Source organism: Mustela lutreola, chromosome 8, assembly GCF_030435805.1.
Source record: "Mustela lutreola isolate mMusLut2 chromosome 8, mMusLut2.pri, whole genome shotgun sequence".
Taxonomy (NCBI): Eukaryota; Metazoa; Chordata; class Mammalia; order Carnivora; family Mustelidae; genus Mustela; species Mustela lutreola.
In genome coordinates, this window is record NC_081297.1 from 23,199,821 (window position 1) to 23,220,342 (window position 20,522).

The 20,522-nt window shown below is 37.7% G+C and overlaps 1 protein-coding gene across 1 annotated transcript in view; it reads right to left on the reverse strand.

The window, feature by feature from the left end:
- The window catches only part of MRC1 (mannose receptor C-type 1), a 101,076-nt gene that overhangs the window by 39,426 nt on the left and 41,128 nt on the right, over positions 1-20,522 (reverse strand). The window contains exons 8-12 of the mRNA XM_059184018.1: positions 17,474-17,631; positions 15,785-15,895; positions 8,227-8,342; positions 5,872-6,020; positions 3,256-3,455 (exon numbers count right to left, since the gene is read on the reverse strand). Of these exons, the coding sequence (XP_059040001.1) occupies positions 3,256-3,455; positions 5,872-6,020; positions 8,227-8,342; positions 15,785-15,895; positions 17,474-17,631 (734 nt within the window). The remainder of the gene's footprint in view (positions 1-3,255; positions 3,456-5,871; positions 6,021-8,226; positions 8,343-15,784; positions 15,896-17,473; positions 17,632-20,522) is intronic.

Genomic DNA, 20,522 nt, shown 5'->3' on the forward strand with positions numbered 1-20,522 from the left:
TCCTTTCTGATGGAGACATAATACTCCATAGTGTATATGGACCACATCTTCCTTATCCATTCATCCGTTGAAGGGCATCTTGGTTTTTTCCACAGTTTGGCGGCCATGACCATTGCTGCTATAAACATTGGGGTACAGATGGCCCTTCTTTTCACTACATCTGTATCTTTGGGGTAAATACCTAGTAGCGCAATGGCAGGGTCATAGGGAAGTTCTATTTTTAATTTCTTGAGGAATCTCCACACTGTTCTCCAAAGAGGCTGCACCAACTTGCATTCCCACTAATTTTTTACTTTTGATGAGATTTCACTCTATCAAAAGTAAGACACTGCTATGGCACAAAGCAATGTAATTGTCTTGGTTGAAAATCAATTTAGGGCTAAGTATTTGGGTAACAAAATGTGTAGAATGATATTTTGTTGAGAAAACCTTAGAAAATAAAAGCATTTTACAGCAAAGGAGAAATTAGATTAAAATCTTGCAGGTATACTAAAAAGTTATAAAAGTATATAAAAATTTCAGGCATATTGGTTAGGTATACAGCTCATTGTAGAAGACAGGATTAGTTTGGTTAAGTGTTAGATGGAAAGAGAGAAGAGCTTTATTATTATTATTATTATTATTATCTTAGAGAGAGAGAGAAAGCATGTGCAAGCAGGGGGAGGGACAGGGCAGCAGGAGAGAAAGAGAGAGAATCTTAAGCAGGCTCCCTGATCTGAGATCAAGAGCCAGACATTCAACTAACTGAGCCACCCAGGGGCCCCAAATAACTTTTTTTTTTTTTTTAAAGATTTATTTATTTATTTATTTGACACAGAGAGAGAGAGATCACAAGTAGGCAGAGAGGCAGGCAGAGAGAGGAAGGGAAGCAGGCTCCTTGCTGAGCAGAGAGCCCGATGCGGGACTCGATCCCAGGACCCTGAGACCATGACCTGAGTCGAAGGCAGCGGCTTAACCCACTGCGCCACCCAGGAGCCCCTGAATAACTTTTGATACAGAGAAATTAAACACAAATAAGGAAAAAACTTCCAAGCAAACAAAATTTGTGCCAGAGTTTGTTATTCTGTTTAGCTTAAACAATGCATAACCAGGCAGTCTTTCAATACTTCATTTTTAGTGTCTTTACTATGGTCTTGTCTTTTTTTTCCTTACAGTTGCGTATTTTAACAACTGTTGGAGCACGTGCCACAAAAGACACTTGCTTGGCAAAGCATCTAAAAAGGTGATAAACTGAACTAAATTTAACAGATTATGTAAATTAGGAAATCTCTCATATTATCGTGAGGTCTGTATGAAATGGAATTGCAGACTGGGAAATACCTACCTTTATGCAAACACTATAGGAGTCCATTGTATCTACCAACTTTTATAATTTTTATTTATTGCTTCTCATGAGTCATGGTCCCCACCATCACAGGTTTGTGGGAAATGGGATTTGCTCGCAAGAGACCATGGCTGCCCAGCTGTCACTAAGCAACCCAAGGCAATCTTCACCTTGACCCTATCTTGAGCCATCTGGACAGAAGTATCTTGAGCAAGTTTCCAGTAATTCCCAAGACTCCTGTGAGAACTTCAACCTGCTCCACTGTGACATAAGATTTTATTTTCTTAAATAAATTTACCATCACCTAAGTTTTATTAATAACTCCCTTACCTTCATATGTACAAAGATAGTCCATCTATTTCCAAAAAAAACCCTACCCAAGTATCTCTAAAACTACATAATTTTTTAGTGAAGCACATATTCCAATTTGTTAAATACCTACCTGGGCAACATCTCTCCCAGAACCCTGTTCGCTTCACAGCTCTGAAGAATTCTGCTACTTCTCTCAAAACCCTGCAACAAATCTGCTCAGCCTACCACCTTGGGGGAATGACTGTGCATAGGATGAAACAGGCCTTTGTGTAGTCAATGCCAAAGTTTCCAGATGCCACAACAAACACCTGACTTGCTTTGTGTTCCTCCTCAATTAACCCATTTACAAAATCCTCTCCTGTCTTGCTCCTATACATTCCCTTCTAGGTAAATTACATGTTTACTCGAAACTGCCTAACCAGGATTGAACAGGTTATCAGTCTCTAGCAGTCTCTAGCAGTGGGAGTGACTAAACCGACTAGCCACACCCCTTGAGTTACAGAAGACTAACTACCTCATTCTTCTTTTTTTTTTTTTTTAAGGTTTTATTTATTTGAGAAACAGAGAATGAGAGGGAGAGAGAGCATGAGAGGAGAGAGGTCAGTGGGAGAAGCACACTCCCTGCCAGGCAGGGAGCCCAATGTGGGACTCGATCGCGGGACTCCATCGCAGGACTCCAGGATCATGACCTGAGCTGAAGGCAGTCACTTAAGCAACTGAGCCACCCAGGCACCCTAACTACCCTCATTCTGATACATGTTAGTAATTCCAGTTTTCCCTCAACTTGAGCTATCTTACAAGGCATGCCATGGCCATGTGCCACTGAAGGGACTGAATGAAAGAGGTCCTGAGAGGGGGACACTAGAGAATAATATCATTAAGCAGGAGATACGCACATTTCTGTATTTGACTAGAACTAACCTTCTCCAGAAAGGATATGACTTATAAGAGCGAAAAAAGTACCCCAATGCATAAATCACTGATGTTTTTGTCTCATTTGTTTTGGTCAACTTGACTCCCTAAGGAGAGAATAGATGGCGTGACCTTGGAATGGATGAAGTGAGAACAGAATATCAAATTATCATTTAAACGGCACAGAACAGCCATGTGCCCCTACCTAGCTGAGCCTTCCTCTCCCAGCAGGTGTAACAACCAGGGGCTAAATCAGAACAGTGGAGCATCACCTCTAGGATGCCTATGGGCACGATCTGTCCACGTACCTAAAAACTTGGACTCTAAGAACAGGGCGAAATGAGACACAGTGGGAGAGCACGAGGGCAAACAGAAATGTTCACTAAGATGCAAAGAGTTGGGAGCTCAGACTAAGCCGAGGAAGCTTGGCAGAGAGAAGAGACAGAGGGAGGGTGATGAAGGCAAGCGAGTGAAGAAAGCTTCTGTGAGTCACGTTTGTTGGTTGAAATGCAATTTGTCATTAGTGTGAACCCAAGGAGAGCTTTTTAAGGAACGGAAGCCCAGATCACCTTCCAGATGAATAAAATTGGAATTTCTGCAGGTCGAGCCTGAGCGCCGTGGTTTGGGGTTCTATTTTGATTCCTCGTGTGATTCTTAAGGCCGAAACCCATTCCACATTCTTTATTGACTTAGCGATCGATACTCACCTTGAAACACAAGCTTGTTTTACCGCTGGTGCCCCAATCCTCTGGACATTTGGGTTCGGGGGTTGTCGTGGGCTCCGGTGGGCGAGTGACTCCCTCTGCCCAGTGTTTGCACACATATTTTGCTTTTTCTTCACATCTCAAAACATCCCACAAGCCCCCTGCAACTCCAGTTCTCATGGCAACACATCCTGTTTTCCGCCCTGTATTAAATACACAAAGCCAAAGTCACTTAACGGGTGCTACTGACGGCTGGCCATGCTCGCAGAAGACAGTACACACTGGACTGTGAACTATGTGGTGGAGTCTGCACATGAACAAGGGTGCCTGGGTGGTTCAGTGGGTTAAGCATCTGCTTTCATCTCAGGTCACGATCCTGGGGTCCTGGGATCAGGTCCCTCATCGGGGCTCCTTGCTCAGTGGAGTGCCTGCTTTTCCTTCTGGATGCTACACCCCCTGCTTGTGCTCTCTCTTAGTCAAATAAATAAACAAAATCTTTAAAAAATTTTTAGAAAGTCTGCATATGAAGAGAAAATATAGAGGAGAAATCTGGCAGTATTTGGCAATTCATTTATGCTATTTTGACCTGTTATTTACCTTTTCTTTGCATGGCCCACATCCCTAACAGAATTTTGATCTCCTACATCAGAGTTTTGTTTTGTTTTTTTTTTTAAAGATTTTATTTATTTGACAGACAGAGATCACAAGTAGGCAGAGAGGCAGGCAGAGAGAGAGAGAGATAGGGAAGCAGGCTCCCTGCTGAGCAGAGAGCCTGATTCGGGACTTGATCCCAGGACCCTGAGACCATGACCCAAGCTGAAGGCAGAGGCTTAACCCACTGAGCCACCCAGGCGCCCCCTACATCAGAGTTTTGATAACATTTTGTATTTCTAACATCTTTCAGGGTGCTCCCCATATAGATATCTAATAATATAATGATTTTAGTATGACAAAATTTACCATAATGGCAAAAGTAGTGGTTTAATTTTTTTTAAGTTTTTTAAAAGCCATTCCCCCCCCCCCATGGGGCCCTTATAGGTTTCTCAAAACAGAAATTTTTCACAGACTTCAAAATGAAATACAACTGAGCTAGAGATTTTAGTTATTTATTGACTTTGCAACTACCTTGGACCTGTTTCCTCACCTTAATATGCAAATATCACCTATCTTGGAGTTGTGATGAGGACCAGCTTTAATGGATAAAAAGGCACATAAAATGAGGACTATAGTCAGCTTAACAATTTATAAATCTATTTTACAGTTGTGATTATTTCCAAATGGTAATTCATTAAGATAGAACTTTGAAAACACCAAGAATCTATGCTGCTAGCATGAGATAATCTTGTATTATTATTTTTTTAATGGACACTCAGGGTTTAGAGGTAACTCTAAAAGTTCTGGGAAGGCACATATTTCCCAAAACATTTTCTCTAAGATCTCTGATTTCTCTAAGATCTCTGATTCTCTATGGCTCTGATATCATCCATTTTTATTCCCTAAGGACATTCCAAAATTAATCCCTCAACATCCTACCACTGAATGATCAACACCCATAAAAATAAGGAGTTTGACCAAGAGAGTAAGAATTATCACTCCTACTGATGCTAAAATACATATATATTTTTCTTAATATCTTGCCCACTTAATTTTTTTTTAATATCCTCCCCAGTTAATTTCAAAACAACTGAAATCCTACTGCCTTTCAGAACATTCAGTAATTCACCAAGAATCCCACTATCCACATTTTCTCTGTCAATAACTTGAGAATACAAATTAAAAGGACTTCTGAAGATTAGGACTTGTTAGGCCAAGTAGTAAGTTCATGCACTTGAACTAACAGTTCTCCTTTAGCTTTTCACCCAGACACAATGAAACATTTGCTGTTAAAGATGTGGAATTTTTGGAAGGTGTCACAGTGGATAATGTCACATGCTGTGATACCAGTGAATAAAGGCGGAAAACAATCATTCGGAGACTATTTCCGGAACTACTTACTAGGGAAGGTAAATCCAAACTGATGGAGAGGCATGGCGGTGTTCACGCCAAGTGACACAGATTTGGGAGTCACACAGGCTAGTCTAAGCCCACGCCTAGAATATTTCTACTCACATATGTTTTCTGAGTTCTAGTTTCCACATCTTTAAAATAAAGATCCTTCAACTTACCTGGAAGATTTCTTTAAAAAGATAAAATAAGATCCGGACATACAAAAGGCTAAGCGAGGCAGTGCACACAAGACCGTGAAATAATACATCCCACGCAAACATGGTTCTTTGCCCTGCCACCAAAGACCAGTGATGGTTCTATTCATCGTTGCACTCAAAAGTTTCAAATCCCTTTCATATAGTTTCAAGGGTACAGGAATAAATTAGCCATTTAGAACATCTGTGGCCATTTAGAATTTCCTAAATATTTTTCAGAGTAGTAGCAGACAATGAGTAGTTTTATCTTCCTTATTTTCTTAGACCAATGTGAACTAGTTAGAAAATTTAAAAAAAAAAAGTGAAATACAAAATGCTGAGAACATAATTAATATATACAGTCTGTCTGGAAAGGTACACGGAAAGATAATGGACTGGTAGAATGAATGAAAACCTCAGCCCCAAGCAATTCACATACCTGGCATATCTGAATTCCAATGGGTGAACTGAACCTTTTCCTCAATGGTCCATTGAAAGGTCCCTTTGTTTTGCACATCTGAAAGTCCTGTCCAAAAATACCTTTCAGGCCTCAATCCAACAAAACTGGTCAGAAAGGCTTGTTCATATCTTAAGAAAAAAAAATTAACTACATTTTAGAAATGTGAATTTTTCCAATTAGCCACATGAAATGTAACTCAGTTTTATGTTTAGGTTATGGTTTAGTTGGTAATCCAAACATCTTGTGTCCTAGGGATAGGTCATTTAAATTATGCAAATTTCTACTAAGGAAATGAGGGGGAAATATAAGAGAGCTAAGTAAATAAAATCCTTCAAATATACTCAAACAATTCCTCTCTATTCCTCACCAGCCCCTCTGCCCCTTCTCAAATTATAAGAGAATTCTGGAAAAGCAAAGGAGAAGACTACAGCATTTCAAAATACATTGTTTAAAAACTTAGTCCAATTTCCAAATATTTAAATGTTCTATACAATTCTTGGTTAAGAAAACTGTGAGGTCATAACGTTATCAAGGAGGATACAGATGGAAAAATCTGTTGGCTGTCGACCATACCACCCTGAACGCGCCCGATCTCGTCTGATCTCGGAAGCTAAGCAGGGTCGGGCCTGGTTAGTACTTGGATGGGAGACCCCCACAATTTTATTCTCATCTCAGGTCTGAAACAGAAGAGAAAACTGAGAAAAATAGAGAAGCAGAGATTCAAACTCTAGAAATTCCCACATTTTCTCTCCTTTTGGCTCTCATCCACGTATTGGCATAATCTGGTAATGACACAATTTGGTTAGTAAAGCGACCAAAGTTTGTCTTCACAGCCAAACATTACACAATAAGGCAGCAATGTAGGCAAAAATCTTTCTTTGGAGCAAAATAAAAATGAGACTCAAAGTTTCCAGGAACAAAGAGAGGTGGATGACTTCAGAGAGAGTAGAGAGGGAAATGGAGAGGTTACCATAACAGAACATTTGTACGATCTTAATCTGAGTAATTTCATTCCCTAAATTGAACAAACAAAAAAATTTAAAAGTCCTAAACTCAGTATTTCTCAAATGTCTAGAAACCAAATTTGACCACAATTTGTGAGCTCCTGAATATAAATATCATAGAAAACAAAACTAAAATATAAAATTGTTTTATATTTTATAAATATAATGCAAATATTATAATTTATAAATATTATAAATATAAATATTATAAATATTGGAGCAGCAATCTCTGCTCCAATAAACCAAAAGATCCACTACAGGGAAGCTCAGAATATGTTCCCATAGTACTTACAGTGGTAAAGTTCACCTTGTCATAAGATAAAAAGTATCTACATTCAGATTTTCACGCATTAGCATTATAGGAGTTTGCTACAAATATTAGACATTAAATCATATGTGAAAAAGAATATGGTTGAACTACAAGCACTTTTACCGAGACTATACAAATTCTATGATATCTTTCTTTTTTTGTTTTATCAAAGGATTTTTTCATATCAATAGTATTCTCTATATTTTATTGGGTGTGTCTTGAAAGGCCAATGGACATAATTTTTTGTATTTAAACTAGATACACTTTTCCCTTTTTATTACAAGTCAAATGCACATTTTAGAATTTAAGTATCTTCTATGCCTAATCCAGTGCTTTGAAAAGATTAAGGGAAAAATAAATTAAAACTAAAACCTTAAAGATGGCTGGGACTCTAGAAGTAAAAATTATATAAAATGTTCTACGTCTATGTGATTTTGATTTTTCTGACCTATCAGTCTAGTAAACCTAGCAATGCACACACACACACAAAAGCAAACAAACAAACAAAAAAACAAAAAAACAAAAAAGCAAAAAAAATAAGAAGAATGTAACAAAAGAAATCAACAAAAACAGAAGAATGTAAAGGAATAATAAAATATTCAGTAAATCTCTCTACTAGCTTTTTAGGTGGAGATAATGGTAAAGATAAAAAGTAACTTTTTTTAACTAAAAAATTTTACTTACTTTCCCTGCTTGAAAAAATTAATCCATATTAGGTCAGAAAAAAGATCCACAAACTATATTTGCCAGAGTACTAATAAACTATTTTGAATATTGCTTTATAGTTCTAGAAGTAGCAAATATTTTATAGTGCTTACAATGAAGAATCCAAATAAGGATATAATTTTTAGTGCTCCTACTTTTGCAAGCCATACTTCAAGATGAACAGAAATTTACAGTGTGTCAATTTATAGAATTTAGAGAAATTTACAGAAATTTAGAGCATGTTGATATTTAGGCTTCTCTGAAAACATTTCATTATTTGACCTACATTCAAATAAAATTAAAGTGGTTGCATACCTGTCTTCAACAGTTGTTAAATAAGCTTTCTCATTTATACAGGTTTGGTTTGCTTCCATAAATGTTGAAAGTGTGTGTCCAATCATATAGCAGTAGAAGCCATGTCTTTTCCAGCCCTATTAATGTTATCAAGCAGATAATCAGGGATATTAATTAAATAACATTATTTTAATAATTGCTCTATCATGAAACATAAATTGATAAATGACAGAAGTATGTAGAGAACACAAATACGGAAAATTTGAAATGCAATGAAAAATATTTATATGAATAAAGAAAACAGTAGTACATTGTTCCTCTTATGACACAAAACTGGGGTTAGGGTATTCATTCTCTCCCCTCCTGATACATCTTCCAGTAAAAGTGACTTGTGAAATGTATACCAAGGAACCTGAACAGAATGGCTAAGATTTCTATATTAGAATAGCGAGCCACAGGAAATCGTTTGCTGAGTAGCTAACCACTACCACCAGTAGTGGTCTACTGAAGCCAAAAGGAGATAGTGACCATAAAGCTGAGTCATCTGGTCCTGGGAGAATACTTAGCAAACTTCTGGCAACATGATGCGGCATGGTTCCTCTCCCATACTTCAAATACACAGAAATGCTAAATAAAAACATAACATTAAACAAAAAATCCATACTTGATGTAATCTTCAGGTACTGAAAACATAGAGAAAACTAAAACGCTAGAATGGGAAATGCTCAAGCCAAGACTGTCATTGTCCAGTCATGTACCAGACCAAGACTAGGGTATTAGGCTTTAGAGGAAAGGGTACTAATGTCCATACAAATGAGGGTATTTGGCCAGCAGCCTACCTGAGGCAGGGAAGTAGGGCTGAAGTCCTTACATAAAGATGATCCCCACTGGGGCGCCTGAGTGGCTCAGTCAGATTATTGGCTGACTCCTGATTTTATGATTCACGATCTCAGGGTCCTGGGATTGAGCCCCACATCAGGCTCCAGGCTCACTGAGGAGTCTGCTTCAGGATCCTTTCTCTCTTTCTCTGCCCCTCCCCCTACTCATGCCCTCTCTCTGTCTCTCTCTCTCTCAAATAAATAAATCTTTAAAAAAAAAAAAAAAAAAAAAAAAAGACGATGCCCACTAGGGAAAGTCCCTCTGGGAAAAGAAAGTGAGAAAACTCTATTCACAAAACCAGGCAATAGTAGATTCTTGTCATCTGCTTGGGGTTCTAGGTGCAGGGAAATAAGAAATCATTCTGTTAAAAATAAATACTGATTTTGTGCCAGAGATGGGTGCTGGTCCCATATTGACACTATTCACGTTGTATTAGACTCCACAGCCAAAAACATAAAATAAATCTTGGTCTACAAAAGGAGAAATTCCTAGACACTCAGAAAAGTAAAATGTAGAACCACACAATAGAAATATTTCCACAACACAGGTCATGTAAGACTATAACTTTTGAAGGGTGCCTGGGTGGCTCAGTGGATTAAGTTTCTGCCTCTGGCTTGGATCATGATCTCAGGGTCCTGGGATCAAGCCCCATATCGGGCTCTCTGCTCAGCAAGGAGTCTGCTTCCCACCCTCACACCCCAAGCCCCCGCCTGCTGGTCTGCCTACTTGTGATCTCTCTCTCTGTGTCAAATAAATAAATAAAATCTTAAAACAAAACAAAACAAACAAACAAAAAAACACTGTGACAAATTTTGAGGCTTAGGGTGGATATGGGATTGGGACTAATCATGGTCAAAATTTACAAATCACCTAAGGTTCATTTTAAGGGAAAGTCAGAAATGTAACATAATAAAACAATCTGGGGAAAAAAAAAAAAAAAAAAAAAAAAAAAGCATGTTTCAGGAGTGCCTGGGTGGCTCAGTCAGTTAAGCTTCTGCCTTCAGTCTGGATTGTGATCTCAGGGTCCTGGGACTCGAGCCCCATGTTGGGCTCTCTGTGGGGTGGGGAGTTTGCTTCTCCCTCTTCCTCTGCCCCTCCACCCTACTTGTGCGCGCTCTCTCTCTCTCTCGTAAATGAATAAAATCTTAAAAAAAAAAAGTCTCAGATGATTTAACAAAAGAAGATAAAAGGAGAATCAATAACTAAAGATCAAAATGCTATGAACAAAGAACAAGAGGACCTGAACACACAAAAAATAGAATTTCCAGAAAAGAAATCTATAAAGTGTAAAACTCAATGGCCTTATTAAATATAGAAAATGTGGTTTCAGAAAGATTAGTCATATGAATGAATGTAGCAGAGAGATGAGTGTACGAAGGAGATTTTAAAAAACAGAGAGAGAACACAAAAAATAGAATGAAAAGGTTGAAAATCAACCTAAGAAAAGTTTCAGAATCACCAAATAAAATTACTGACTGATAATTTTCAAGAATTAAAAGAGACAAATTCTAAAACTGAAGAACATTGAGTACCAAACAAAAGAGAATTAATCCAAATCTCAACATACTGTGCTAAAAGCTAGCAGAATGACAAAGCCAATGAGTAGATCTTAAAATCAATCAGAGAGAAAATACAGAGGACCCACTTTTTAAAAAAGAAGAATTATCCTAATAACAGGAATTCCAATGGCAAAATAAAGGCTAGAAGAAAATGAAATGTTATATACATAGCACGGTCTGAAAATGGCTGTCAACTGAGCATTTTAAAGCAGGCTACCTAAAATTATTACATAAGGTGATGATGGAACAAGACATTTTCAGATAAAGATGGGAGTTTTCCACTCCCGAATCACCAGTGGAAAAGATCACAAAAAGATTTACTTTGGCAAGAAGGAATTTTAAGTCAGGAGGAATAAATGGGCTGAAAGTCACACTGAACAAAGAAACCAATAAATGCCTTAGTGAACAGGTCTAAATGTATAAATAGCAAAGATAACTAATTACAGGTGGGAAGTTAAGGAATGGGAAATTAACATGATGTATAGTTTAGTTATTATTCTGTATCCATGTCAGTTACCTAGCTGTTTGCACTCTTGCTACATAAGAAGCTCTCACTTGAGGGAAGAAAGTAGATGGCATGGGGGAATTCTCTGTACTTTCTTTTTCAGTTCCTTGTGAGTCTAACATTTCTAAAATTTAAAAAAAAAAATCATGTTTAAGTGGAATAATGAACTTCATTTTGTTTAGGAAGCAGAAGAGATACTGCTTAACTTCAAGTCAGAAATATATATTAAATACCTAAGGTTAGGATGCCTGGGTGGCTCAAGTTGGTGAACCATCTGCTTTCGGCTCAGGTCATGATCCCAGGGTCCCAGGGATGAAGCCCTGTATCAGGCTCTCTGCTCGGCGGGGAATCTGCTTTTCCCTCTACCTCTCCCCACTGCTCATACTCTCTCTCTCTCAAATAAATAAATAAAATCTTAAAAAAACAAAACAAAACAAAAACAAAAACCTAAGTTTAACCATTTAAAAAAGTGAAATGTATTATTCCCAAACCTGTAGAGGAGGAAAATGGGATCAAAACATTCAATAGGGGCACCTGGGTGGCTCAGTTGGTTGAGCAGCTCAGGTCATGATCCTGGACTTCCAGGATCGAGTCCCACATCAGGCTCCCAGCTCCTTGGGGAGTCTGCTTCTCCCTCTGACCTCCTCCTCTCTCATGCTCTCTATCACTCATTCTCTCTCAAATATATAAATAAAATCTTAAAAATAACACAAAAACATTCAATAGGACAAGTGGAATGAAGGAAAGGACAAACAAGAAAGAAAAGAAATCAGAATAGTAAATAAAATAGAGCTCAGAGTAAGATGGTAGAAACAAAGGCAAATATATCAGTATGAGGAAAAAAACAAAAAACAAAAAACAAAAAAACTAAACTCATGTTTGCCAATAAAAAGCCAGGGTTCTTCAAAGTAGATAAAAAGTAAAAATTCAGATACATATTTATAAGAACCATTCCATGATATAGAATGATTAAAAACAATTAGTTGGAAAAAGAGATTCTAGGGAAATACCAAGCAAATATAGCTTCTGTGAAAATACTGATATTATTTAAAGTTGACCTTATGGTTAAAAAAAAGCATTATGAATAAGGAAAATAATTACATAATTAAAGGACCTATGTATCAATAAGATACATCAGATCAAAGTATAATAAAACAAAGATCAAAGTATATATAACACAGTGTATATACAAAGTATATATAACACAGATCAAAGTATATAAAACAAAAGATGACAGAAGTGCAAGAATATTTTTTGAGCAGATAAAATAATAGGAATATTAAGAATATAGAACATCTGCAGCTGCCTTCGGCTCAGGTCATGATCCCAGCGTCCTGGGATCGAGTCCCACATCGAGCTCCTTGCTCCGCAGGGAGCCTGCTTCTCCCTCTGACTCTGCCTTCCACTCTGTCTGCCTATGCTCGCTCTCGCTCGCTGTCTCTCTGACAAATAAATAAATAAAATCTTAAAAAAAAAAAAAAAGAATATAGAACATCTGAATAATATAAATTGTTAAGTTTTTTTCTAGTTAACATATATAGACCCCGAACTGAACAATCAAAGGTCATTCTGTTTTACAAATCAAAACCACAATGAGATACTACCTCACACCAGTGAGAATGGCTAAAATTAACAAGCCAGGAAATGACAGATACTGGTGAGGATATGGAGAAAGGGGAACCCTCCTACACTGTTGGTGGGAATGCAAGCTGGTGTAACCACTCTGGAAAACAGCATGAAGGTTCCTCAAAAAGTTGAAAATAGAGCTACCCTGTGACCCAGCAATTGCACTACTGGGTATTTACCCCAAAGATACAAACATAGTGATCCAAAGGGGCACGTGCACCCAAATGTTTATAGCAGCAATGTCCACAATAGCCAAACTATGGAAAGAACCTAGATGTCGATCAACAGATGAATGGATAAAGAAGAGGTGGTATATATACACAATGGAATACTATGCAGCCATCAAAAGAAATGAAATCTTGCCATTTGTGATGACGTGGATGGAACTAGAGGGTATTATGCCTAGCAAAATAAGTCAATCAGAGAAAGACAATTATCATATGATCTCCCTGATATGAGGAAGTGGAGATGCAACGTTGGGGGTTTGGAGGGTAGGAAAAGAATAAATGAAATAAGATGGGATTGGGCGCAAGACAAACCATAAGAGACTCTTAATCTCACTAAACAAACTGAGGGTTGCTGGGGGGCGGGGGGTTGGGGGAAGGGGGGTGGGGTTATGGACATTAGGGAGGGTATGTGCTATGGTGAGTGCTGTGAAGTGTATAAACCTGGCGATTCACAGACCTGTACCCCTGGGGCTAATAATACATTATATGTTTATTTTAAAAATAAAAATAATTAAAAATAAAATTACCAAAAAAGTCATTCTGCTCAACCCCACTGAAAATTTACCAAAACTATGAATTAGACCATGAAGAAAGCCTCAACAAGTAACAATAACCACAACTAATGATCACAATACAGTGAAATTAAAATCAATAGTTTCTAATTATTTAAAAACTAAAAAACAAAATTCCTATCACTACCACCAAAACCTCTACCCAATATCAACACACACACACACACACACACACACACACACACACTTCTAAATTCAAGAATCAAAGAAATCTTAACGGAAATAAAAAATATTTGGAAGTGAATCATAATGAAGTACTTGATAAGAAAACTTGGTTGGTCCAGGGTTCCACGCTCACATTCCATTTCTGTAAGTATTTAAAAACACATTCGTTTGAATGTCACATTCATTAATCTCACCATCTAAAGTTCCTGGTAGTAGATTCTATAACTTCAAGATTTTAAACTCATCCAGGAGATTACTCGTCAGCTGGGTAAAGAAAACTTCTATGTAAAACCGCTTAACATTTGTATCTGTCAGACATCCTGGAATCTCAGAGACTCAGGACCACTTTGCCCCAGATTGCCCACAAAGGTAGCAATGAATTGAAAACTGAATCCTACATCTGTATAATATACCTGTGGTTTTGAATTCTCAAAAATGTCTCCACACCACCAAGTGTCTATACCCAGACAGGAAAAAAACAAAAACAAACAAACAAACAAAACTCACAAAAAAACAAAAGAAACAGTCGTATCTTTCTTTCCTAGTGAATGGATTTTGTTGTTGTTGTTCGATGTTCGAGTCCTTCCAGCCCTCTGAGCCACAGGAGGTATTTTTAAACTGACCAAATTATTTAATGTCTCTGAGCTTCGGTTTCTCCTCCTGTCTACTTAGGAACATAATGTTTATCCTTTAAGATCATTGGCAGCATAATAAATACACTCAACAAACAGTTATGGATATTATCTTATTTATCTTACTACCACCCTAAGATTAAAGTGGATTTTATCAGACATTATAGATATGACAATTACTAGACCATATTATATATATATATAAAACTTTTATTATCTATATAACTGTTATATGTATACAAACTTTGATCCATTGTATAAAAGTAATCACATTTAAATATTATTTCTTATTTATAGAAAATTACAATAATACACACTCTCCCATATATCCATATGATTAGACAAAGCAAAAGTAAACACACTGGCAGTGAACCCAGTAGTTTCAGTGTGAGACATGGGGTCAGGAGGCCAGGGTTCTAGTCTTGTTTCTGTCATTCCAAAACAGTCATAGCCTCTCTGGGCCGAATTTCCAGAACATAAAAATTAAAGGAGGGATTGCAATTATCACAAAGATCCTCTATATCGTTAATGGTCTCTGATTTTGTGTCTGCTCCATGTTTCTTGATGATTTATTTGGACAGTCCTAAATTATGTTTCATGAACTCTCAGCCTTCTGGTGTTTGTGACAAGATGATCTGATCACAACATGACGAGCTTGGAAAGAGATTTAGTTTCTATTTTATTTTTATCCAAGAGAAGTGAGAAAGGAAGAAAGAGGAAGACAAGCAACTCAGCAGTTAAACAGGAAAATGATAAACATACACCCTGTATTTTGGAGTTTCTTTCTGCTCTTAGAAATTGTTTCACAGAGACCCTTTACTTCAATCTCAGAGTATTAAGAGAGATGCAGGGAGCGGCGACGAACTGAGGTATAGGCAAGGATGACACACGCTTAGGTGGCTGGCATGGTTTACTCCATGGTTACCACCAGCTACCACCAGCTAGTCACAACTGCCTCCCGCTGAAGGGATCTTCTGGGAGGAATCCCCACCAGAAGCAGCATCCTCCATGGAGGCCATCCTTATAAATGGAGAAAATGACAGGATAGTTTGCTATCTGAAACTTAACAGTTATCTATTGGATATGTTTCTACCACTTTTCCATGACCTGAATCTTGTTACCCTTATCAGGCTCCATGGGCATGTGGTTTTATTCTCTGTTCTTGTTCCCCCATTGGGGTAGGAGAATTTCCATGGCATTCTGAAAGTTGCTGCTGACCACATGCAGCCACGGTAACTGCAGAGAACACCCGAAGAGGCCTTCAGGAAGAACAGTGATACCAAACCCTAACAAGAACCTGTTGAACATCTAAACAGCTGGAACACTTGGCTACCTATGACACCGCCAAAAAATAAAGCCAAGAGATCACATAATATTTTCGGGTCTGAACTTATCGTCCATGCTCTATACTTACTTTCTGGCAGCCTTGTTCTACTTCCACTGTTCCCGAGGGCTGGGTTTGAGATTTCATCTTACAGATGTAGTTAAGAGGCCGCTCGCAGGCCCGATCTGCCCAGTACCCATCCTGTGGAAAGCAAAGAGAGAGAAAAAAATAATAGTGATTATCAGATATTTGACTCTGAGGCAGTTTTCCTGTAATTAGGCCTCAGGAAAGAAAAACAAAGATTGTTAAGAGAAAAATGGCATCTCTGAAAGGAAAGGTAAATTGACATTTTATAAGTCAACAGCAAATTTGGTTCTGGCTACAAAGATGTGAAAGAGATTGAAGCTCCCCAATATGTTTTTATATTTTAACTATCCCTGCCACTGTGTAGAAGAATCTAGAGAGAAACTAAAAAAGCTTGTCAGCCTTTAAGTGGTGGTGCCAAAAGAAGGTTTACATGCAGCCTTTGCTGTCAACTGTTTTCAAGTTAACCAAGTAGAGAGAAAGTCATCCAGAAAATTCCCTCACCCAACACACCAAACTCAAAAACACACCTGAAACCAGTCATCTCTCCTCCCTTTTCCAGTTCATATTAATGAGTGTCCTCTTCGGTCTAAGGCTCTACCTCCCACTCTGCTTCAGAAGGCACCTACTCCCCCTTCCTTAGAGACCTCATGTCAAAATGGCCTCTCTTCTCCCTCACAAAACTACTAACCACCTTGAAAAATGTTTTCTGTATTGTCTGCCTCTGATTCCTCATTTCTCACTCAGTAACAACCCACTGCCATCTGGTACTCAACCTTCAGCCAGAGAAATATTTCTAAATTGAAAAATTGGTCTTGCCACTCCTGGACAAAGGCATATTTTCTCCACCTCAGCAGTTGCTAGTGTTCTTACCCACCCTTCCACCTCTTACTCTGGGCTTTCAGCCATATTGTCCTTCAGTTCTTCACAAGAATGATGCCTTCTGGTTTCCTTCACACTTTGGCCTACCCTTTCAATAGTTAGCACTTACTTTTTTCTTAAGCTTTCAATTAGTCACAATGAAAACAATCCCATGACGAAACAGAAGCTTATAACTAGTGAACATTAGGTTTGGGTCAGTCATTGTGCTTGTTATATGCATTAACCCATTCCATCCTTATATCTACCATTAAGCTGGGTACAGTTATTATGCCCATCTTATAAATGCGAAAATAAGCCATGCATCAAAACCCAGCCTCTCAACCACCATGTTCATTACCCATTAGCAAAAGATAATTTGATGATATTCTTCAGTCACTAAAGTCATGTATAGGACATAGACACAATTTTTTCATATGTGACATCTCCATGTATCCTAAAATAACATAGGTAACCCTCCAAATACAGAGTGCAGATTGTGGAACCCATAACAGACCTAAGTACATCAACTCAGAGAAACCAGTCAAAACAGAACCAAAGCTCTCGTTTGCTCAATCAAGCTCTTTGTATTGCCCTTTAGAACTCAGCAAAAGAACAGTATGAATACGGGTCACTGGTTAATTTTGTCCTTGAACTGAAAGTTTCTCTCTGTTGATTTTCTAGTAGTCCTCTTGAAAATTTGACTTTGCTAAACAACTGAAATATAGATAGATCACCTAGACTAATACCAATCTAAATGATGATGTGTAGTGAGTGAGGCAGGAAGAAAAATACCCTCTGGCTTTTGCTAGATATCAGCAAATAAAGTTGCCTTACCTTGCCTTTCATTACAACGCAGTCTTCCTGCCTATTGTTTTCATGGCTCGGTTCCCCACGGAGCCATTTAGTAAATGTGACAGGGGTCCCATCACTCCACTCAAAATACATTTGAATCTTGATGTCATTTAAGCCAATCCATAACTCATCATTTGGCTCTAAACAGGAAGAAAGACACAAAAGTAATGTACATATGTTTTCTTTCCAAAAATCGGGAGGTTATCAGGAAAGGAAGGTCCCCTGCTTTATTAACAAAAGTTCTACTCCCTTAATATTATAACGGATAAAAGACCATCTTCTTGAGTGTTAATCTGAGACGTCAGCTACATGTTACGTTGTCAAAATTAGTTTAATTGCACAACGTACTATTTACATTGTGAATGCAACTTTATTCTTTTATTTTGGGGGTATAATATATCTCCTGGCAGTTGGTAAAATGAGTCTGAAGTTGGTCCTTCATTATCCCCTACCTTGTGAAGCTCCTTTTTTGTTATAAATAACTTTCCATAACAACTGCACTCACAGTGTTAGAAATGTGATAGCTAACTTATCTATTACTCTATTTGACTATTATTAAATCTCATGAATGTTTTAAAGTATTATTAAATACTTTAATAAAATACTATTTTATTAAAATACTATTTTATTACTGTGTTGTGATTAACAACATTCTAGGTGTTTCTGTTAAAACTCAATATCTGCTTTGACTACTGAAAAAAATAAAATAAAAATTTTAAAAACTCACACAAAAAAGCTCAATATCTATAATAGGAGTGAGAACATACATAAACTGAGGGTTTGAGCTGTCTCCCTGACATTTGGGACTTATTTATTAGTATATAAATATAAGTGAATCTGTAACCATTTTCACCAGAAAATAGCAGAAAAACTCAAAGGTTTTTTTCAAAAACAACCAGGTACAGATATAAAGTGTGACCATTTGTTTTATTCTATGAAGATTACTGACCTTACCTGAAGTTAGAATTCTAAAAATTCTAAGTATTATAACTAATGGGACAAAATTTAAAGCCTAAGTTTTCATAGCTATAAACATAAATATTTGCAAATTCAAAAAATGAAAGTATACACAATTCAGAATCTATTTAATTTGTACTATTGGAAATTTCATCATGAATGACTGATTTATGTTCTTTAAATGGTAAAAATAAAACTACTTGTCAAAGGATTATAAAGATGATGTTGTAGTAGAAAATGAGGAAAATGCCACACTATATAGGAATTTCCCTAAATGGTTTCATCTCTTCCTCCTAAAAGTTGTCACTTAACTTTGCTTTTGGAGAAGTCCCTGACTGGCTCATTGCCAGCCCCAACAGATGTTTCCAGTGCCATGAGGCAGGAATGACATTGCCAGGATGATCCCCTTTTCCTTTCACTTAATATGGCAGATCATGATCTTTGGGGCAGCAAATACAGGCTTCAAAATGACCTCACATGTCCTTCCAGGATTTAGGTTCAAGACTAATAAAAACCTAAACCCTCAGGTCCCACAATTAAAATAAAGTATTAAGAGTTCCATGGGGTGCCTGGGTGGCTCAGTCGTTAAGCCTCTGCCTTCGGCTCAGGTCATAATCCCAGGGTCCTGGGATCGAGCCCCACATCAGACTCTCTGCTCAGCAGGGAGCCTGCTTCTCCCTCTCTCTGTCTCTGTCCTGCCTCTCTGCCTACTTGTGATCTCTGTCTGTCAAATAAATAAATAAAATCTTTTTTAAAAAAAAGAGTTCCCTATAAATATTTTTTCTCACTAAATTGTGCACCTTTGTCTAGTTTTTGTAATTCCTAAGCACAAGGTAGACTCTATAAAAATATATAATACACGAGTGTAAAAAGTTGTTAGCTCAATTGTTATGAGTCAGTTAGGGAAGCTGTTTTACTTGAAGTAGTCATAACTTATATGTGTAAGTCCAAATTTCTCCACTGTATTTCTATAATTAATATAAAAATATTTTTAAAAGATGCTATCTCAACTACCTAAAAAGTTTCTCTAGGCTTTTTATTTAGAAACAATAATTTTATAATTTTTTTTAACTTTAGCAACATTTATTTTCATTGTTTTAAATAAATAAGCTTTATCAATAATCAAAAAAGGGAATATTCCCTAGTGAAAATTTATTAATTCTTAAGTTGAACTATAAAGCAATCTTTGCCAGAGGTGGTTCAAGATGGCTGTATAAGAAGACCCTGAACTAACCCTACAACAAATCTATAGCTATATATGGAACAATTCCCTCTGAAAGTAACCTGAGAATTAGCTGAACAACTGCTCTTCAACAAAGGATAAAAAGGCCATGCTGAGATGGGTAGCAGGCAGAGACTTAGTCTGGCTAAAAACCCTACCAGGGTGTAGTGACCTACCATCAGGAGGGGTCTCATAAATGTGGACCTCCTTCCCAGCAAGTGAGGGCTTTGTTTCTCACATCAGGCACCCCAACTATCAGGATGTGTATTATAGATGAGTCTCCAAAATATATAGTTTTGAAAACCAATGGGGCTTAAATCCAAGAGAACCAAAGGGCTTAGGGAATAGAGATTCTACTCTTAAGGATTTGATATATAGACTCACTCACCCCAAGACCCAGGGCAAAAGCAGCAGTTTGGAAAGACCCTGGACCATATGCAATTGAGATTCATTTGCTAATCTTAAAAATTCTGCCAGGGGCACCTGGGTGGCTCAGTGGGTTAAGCCTCTGCCTTTGGCGCAGGTCATGGCCTCGGGGTCCTGGGATTGAGCCCCACATTGGACTCTCTGCTCAGCAGAGATCCTGCTTCCCCCTCTCTCTCTGCCTACTTGTGATCTCTCTCTCTGTCAAAAAAAAAAAAAAAAAAAAGTCAGAGGAGCAAAAGTCTACTGGAACTATCTCTAAAGAAAACTGCAAAAGGGTACCATTTCATTTTTGCATTCTTGCTCTAGTTTGGTAATGGTGGCACCAGTGGGCACTATTTTTGCACTGTCAATCTAACCAGCTAGTGCCTACCCCACCACACTGATGCTGAAGCCCTGCCAGAGGCAGGTGAGAGCCTCACCCCCCAG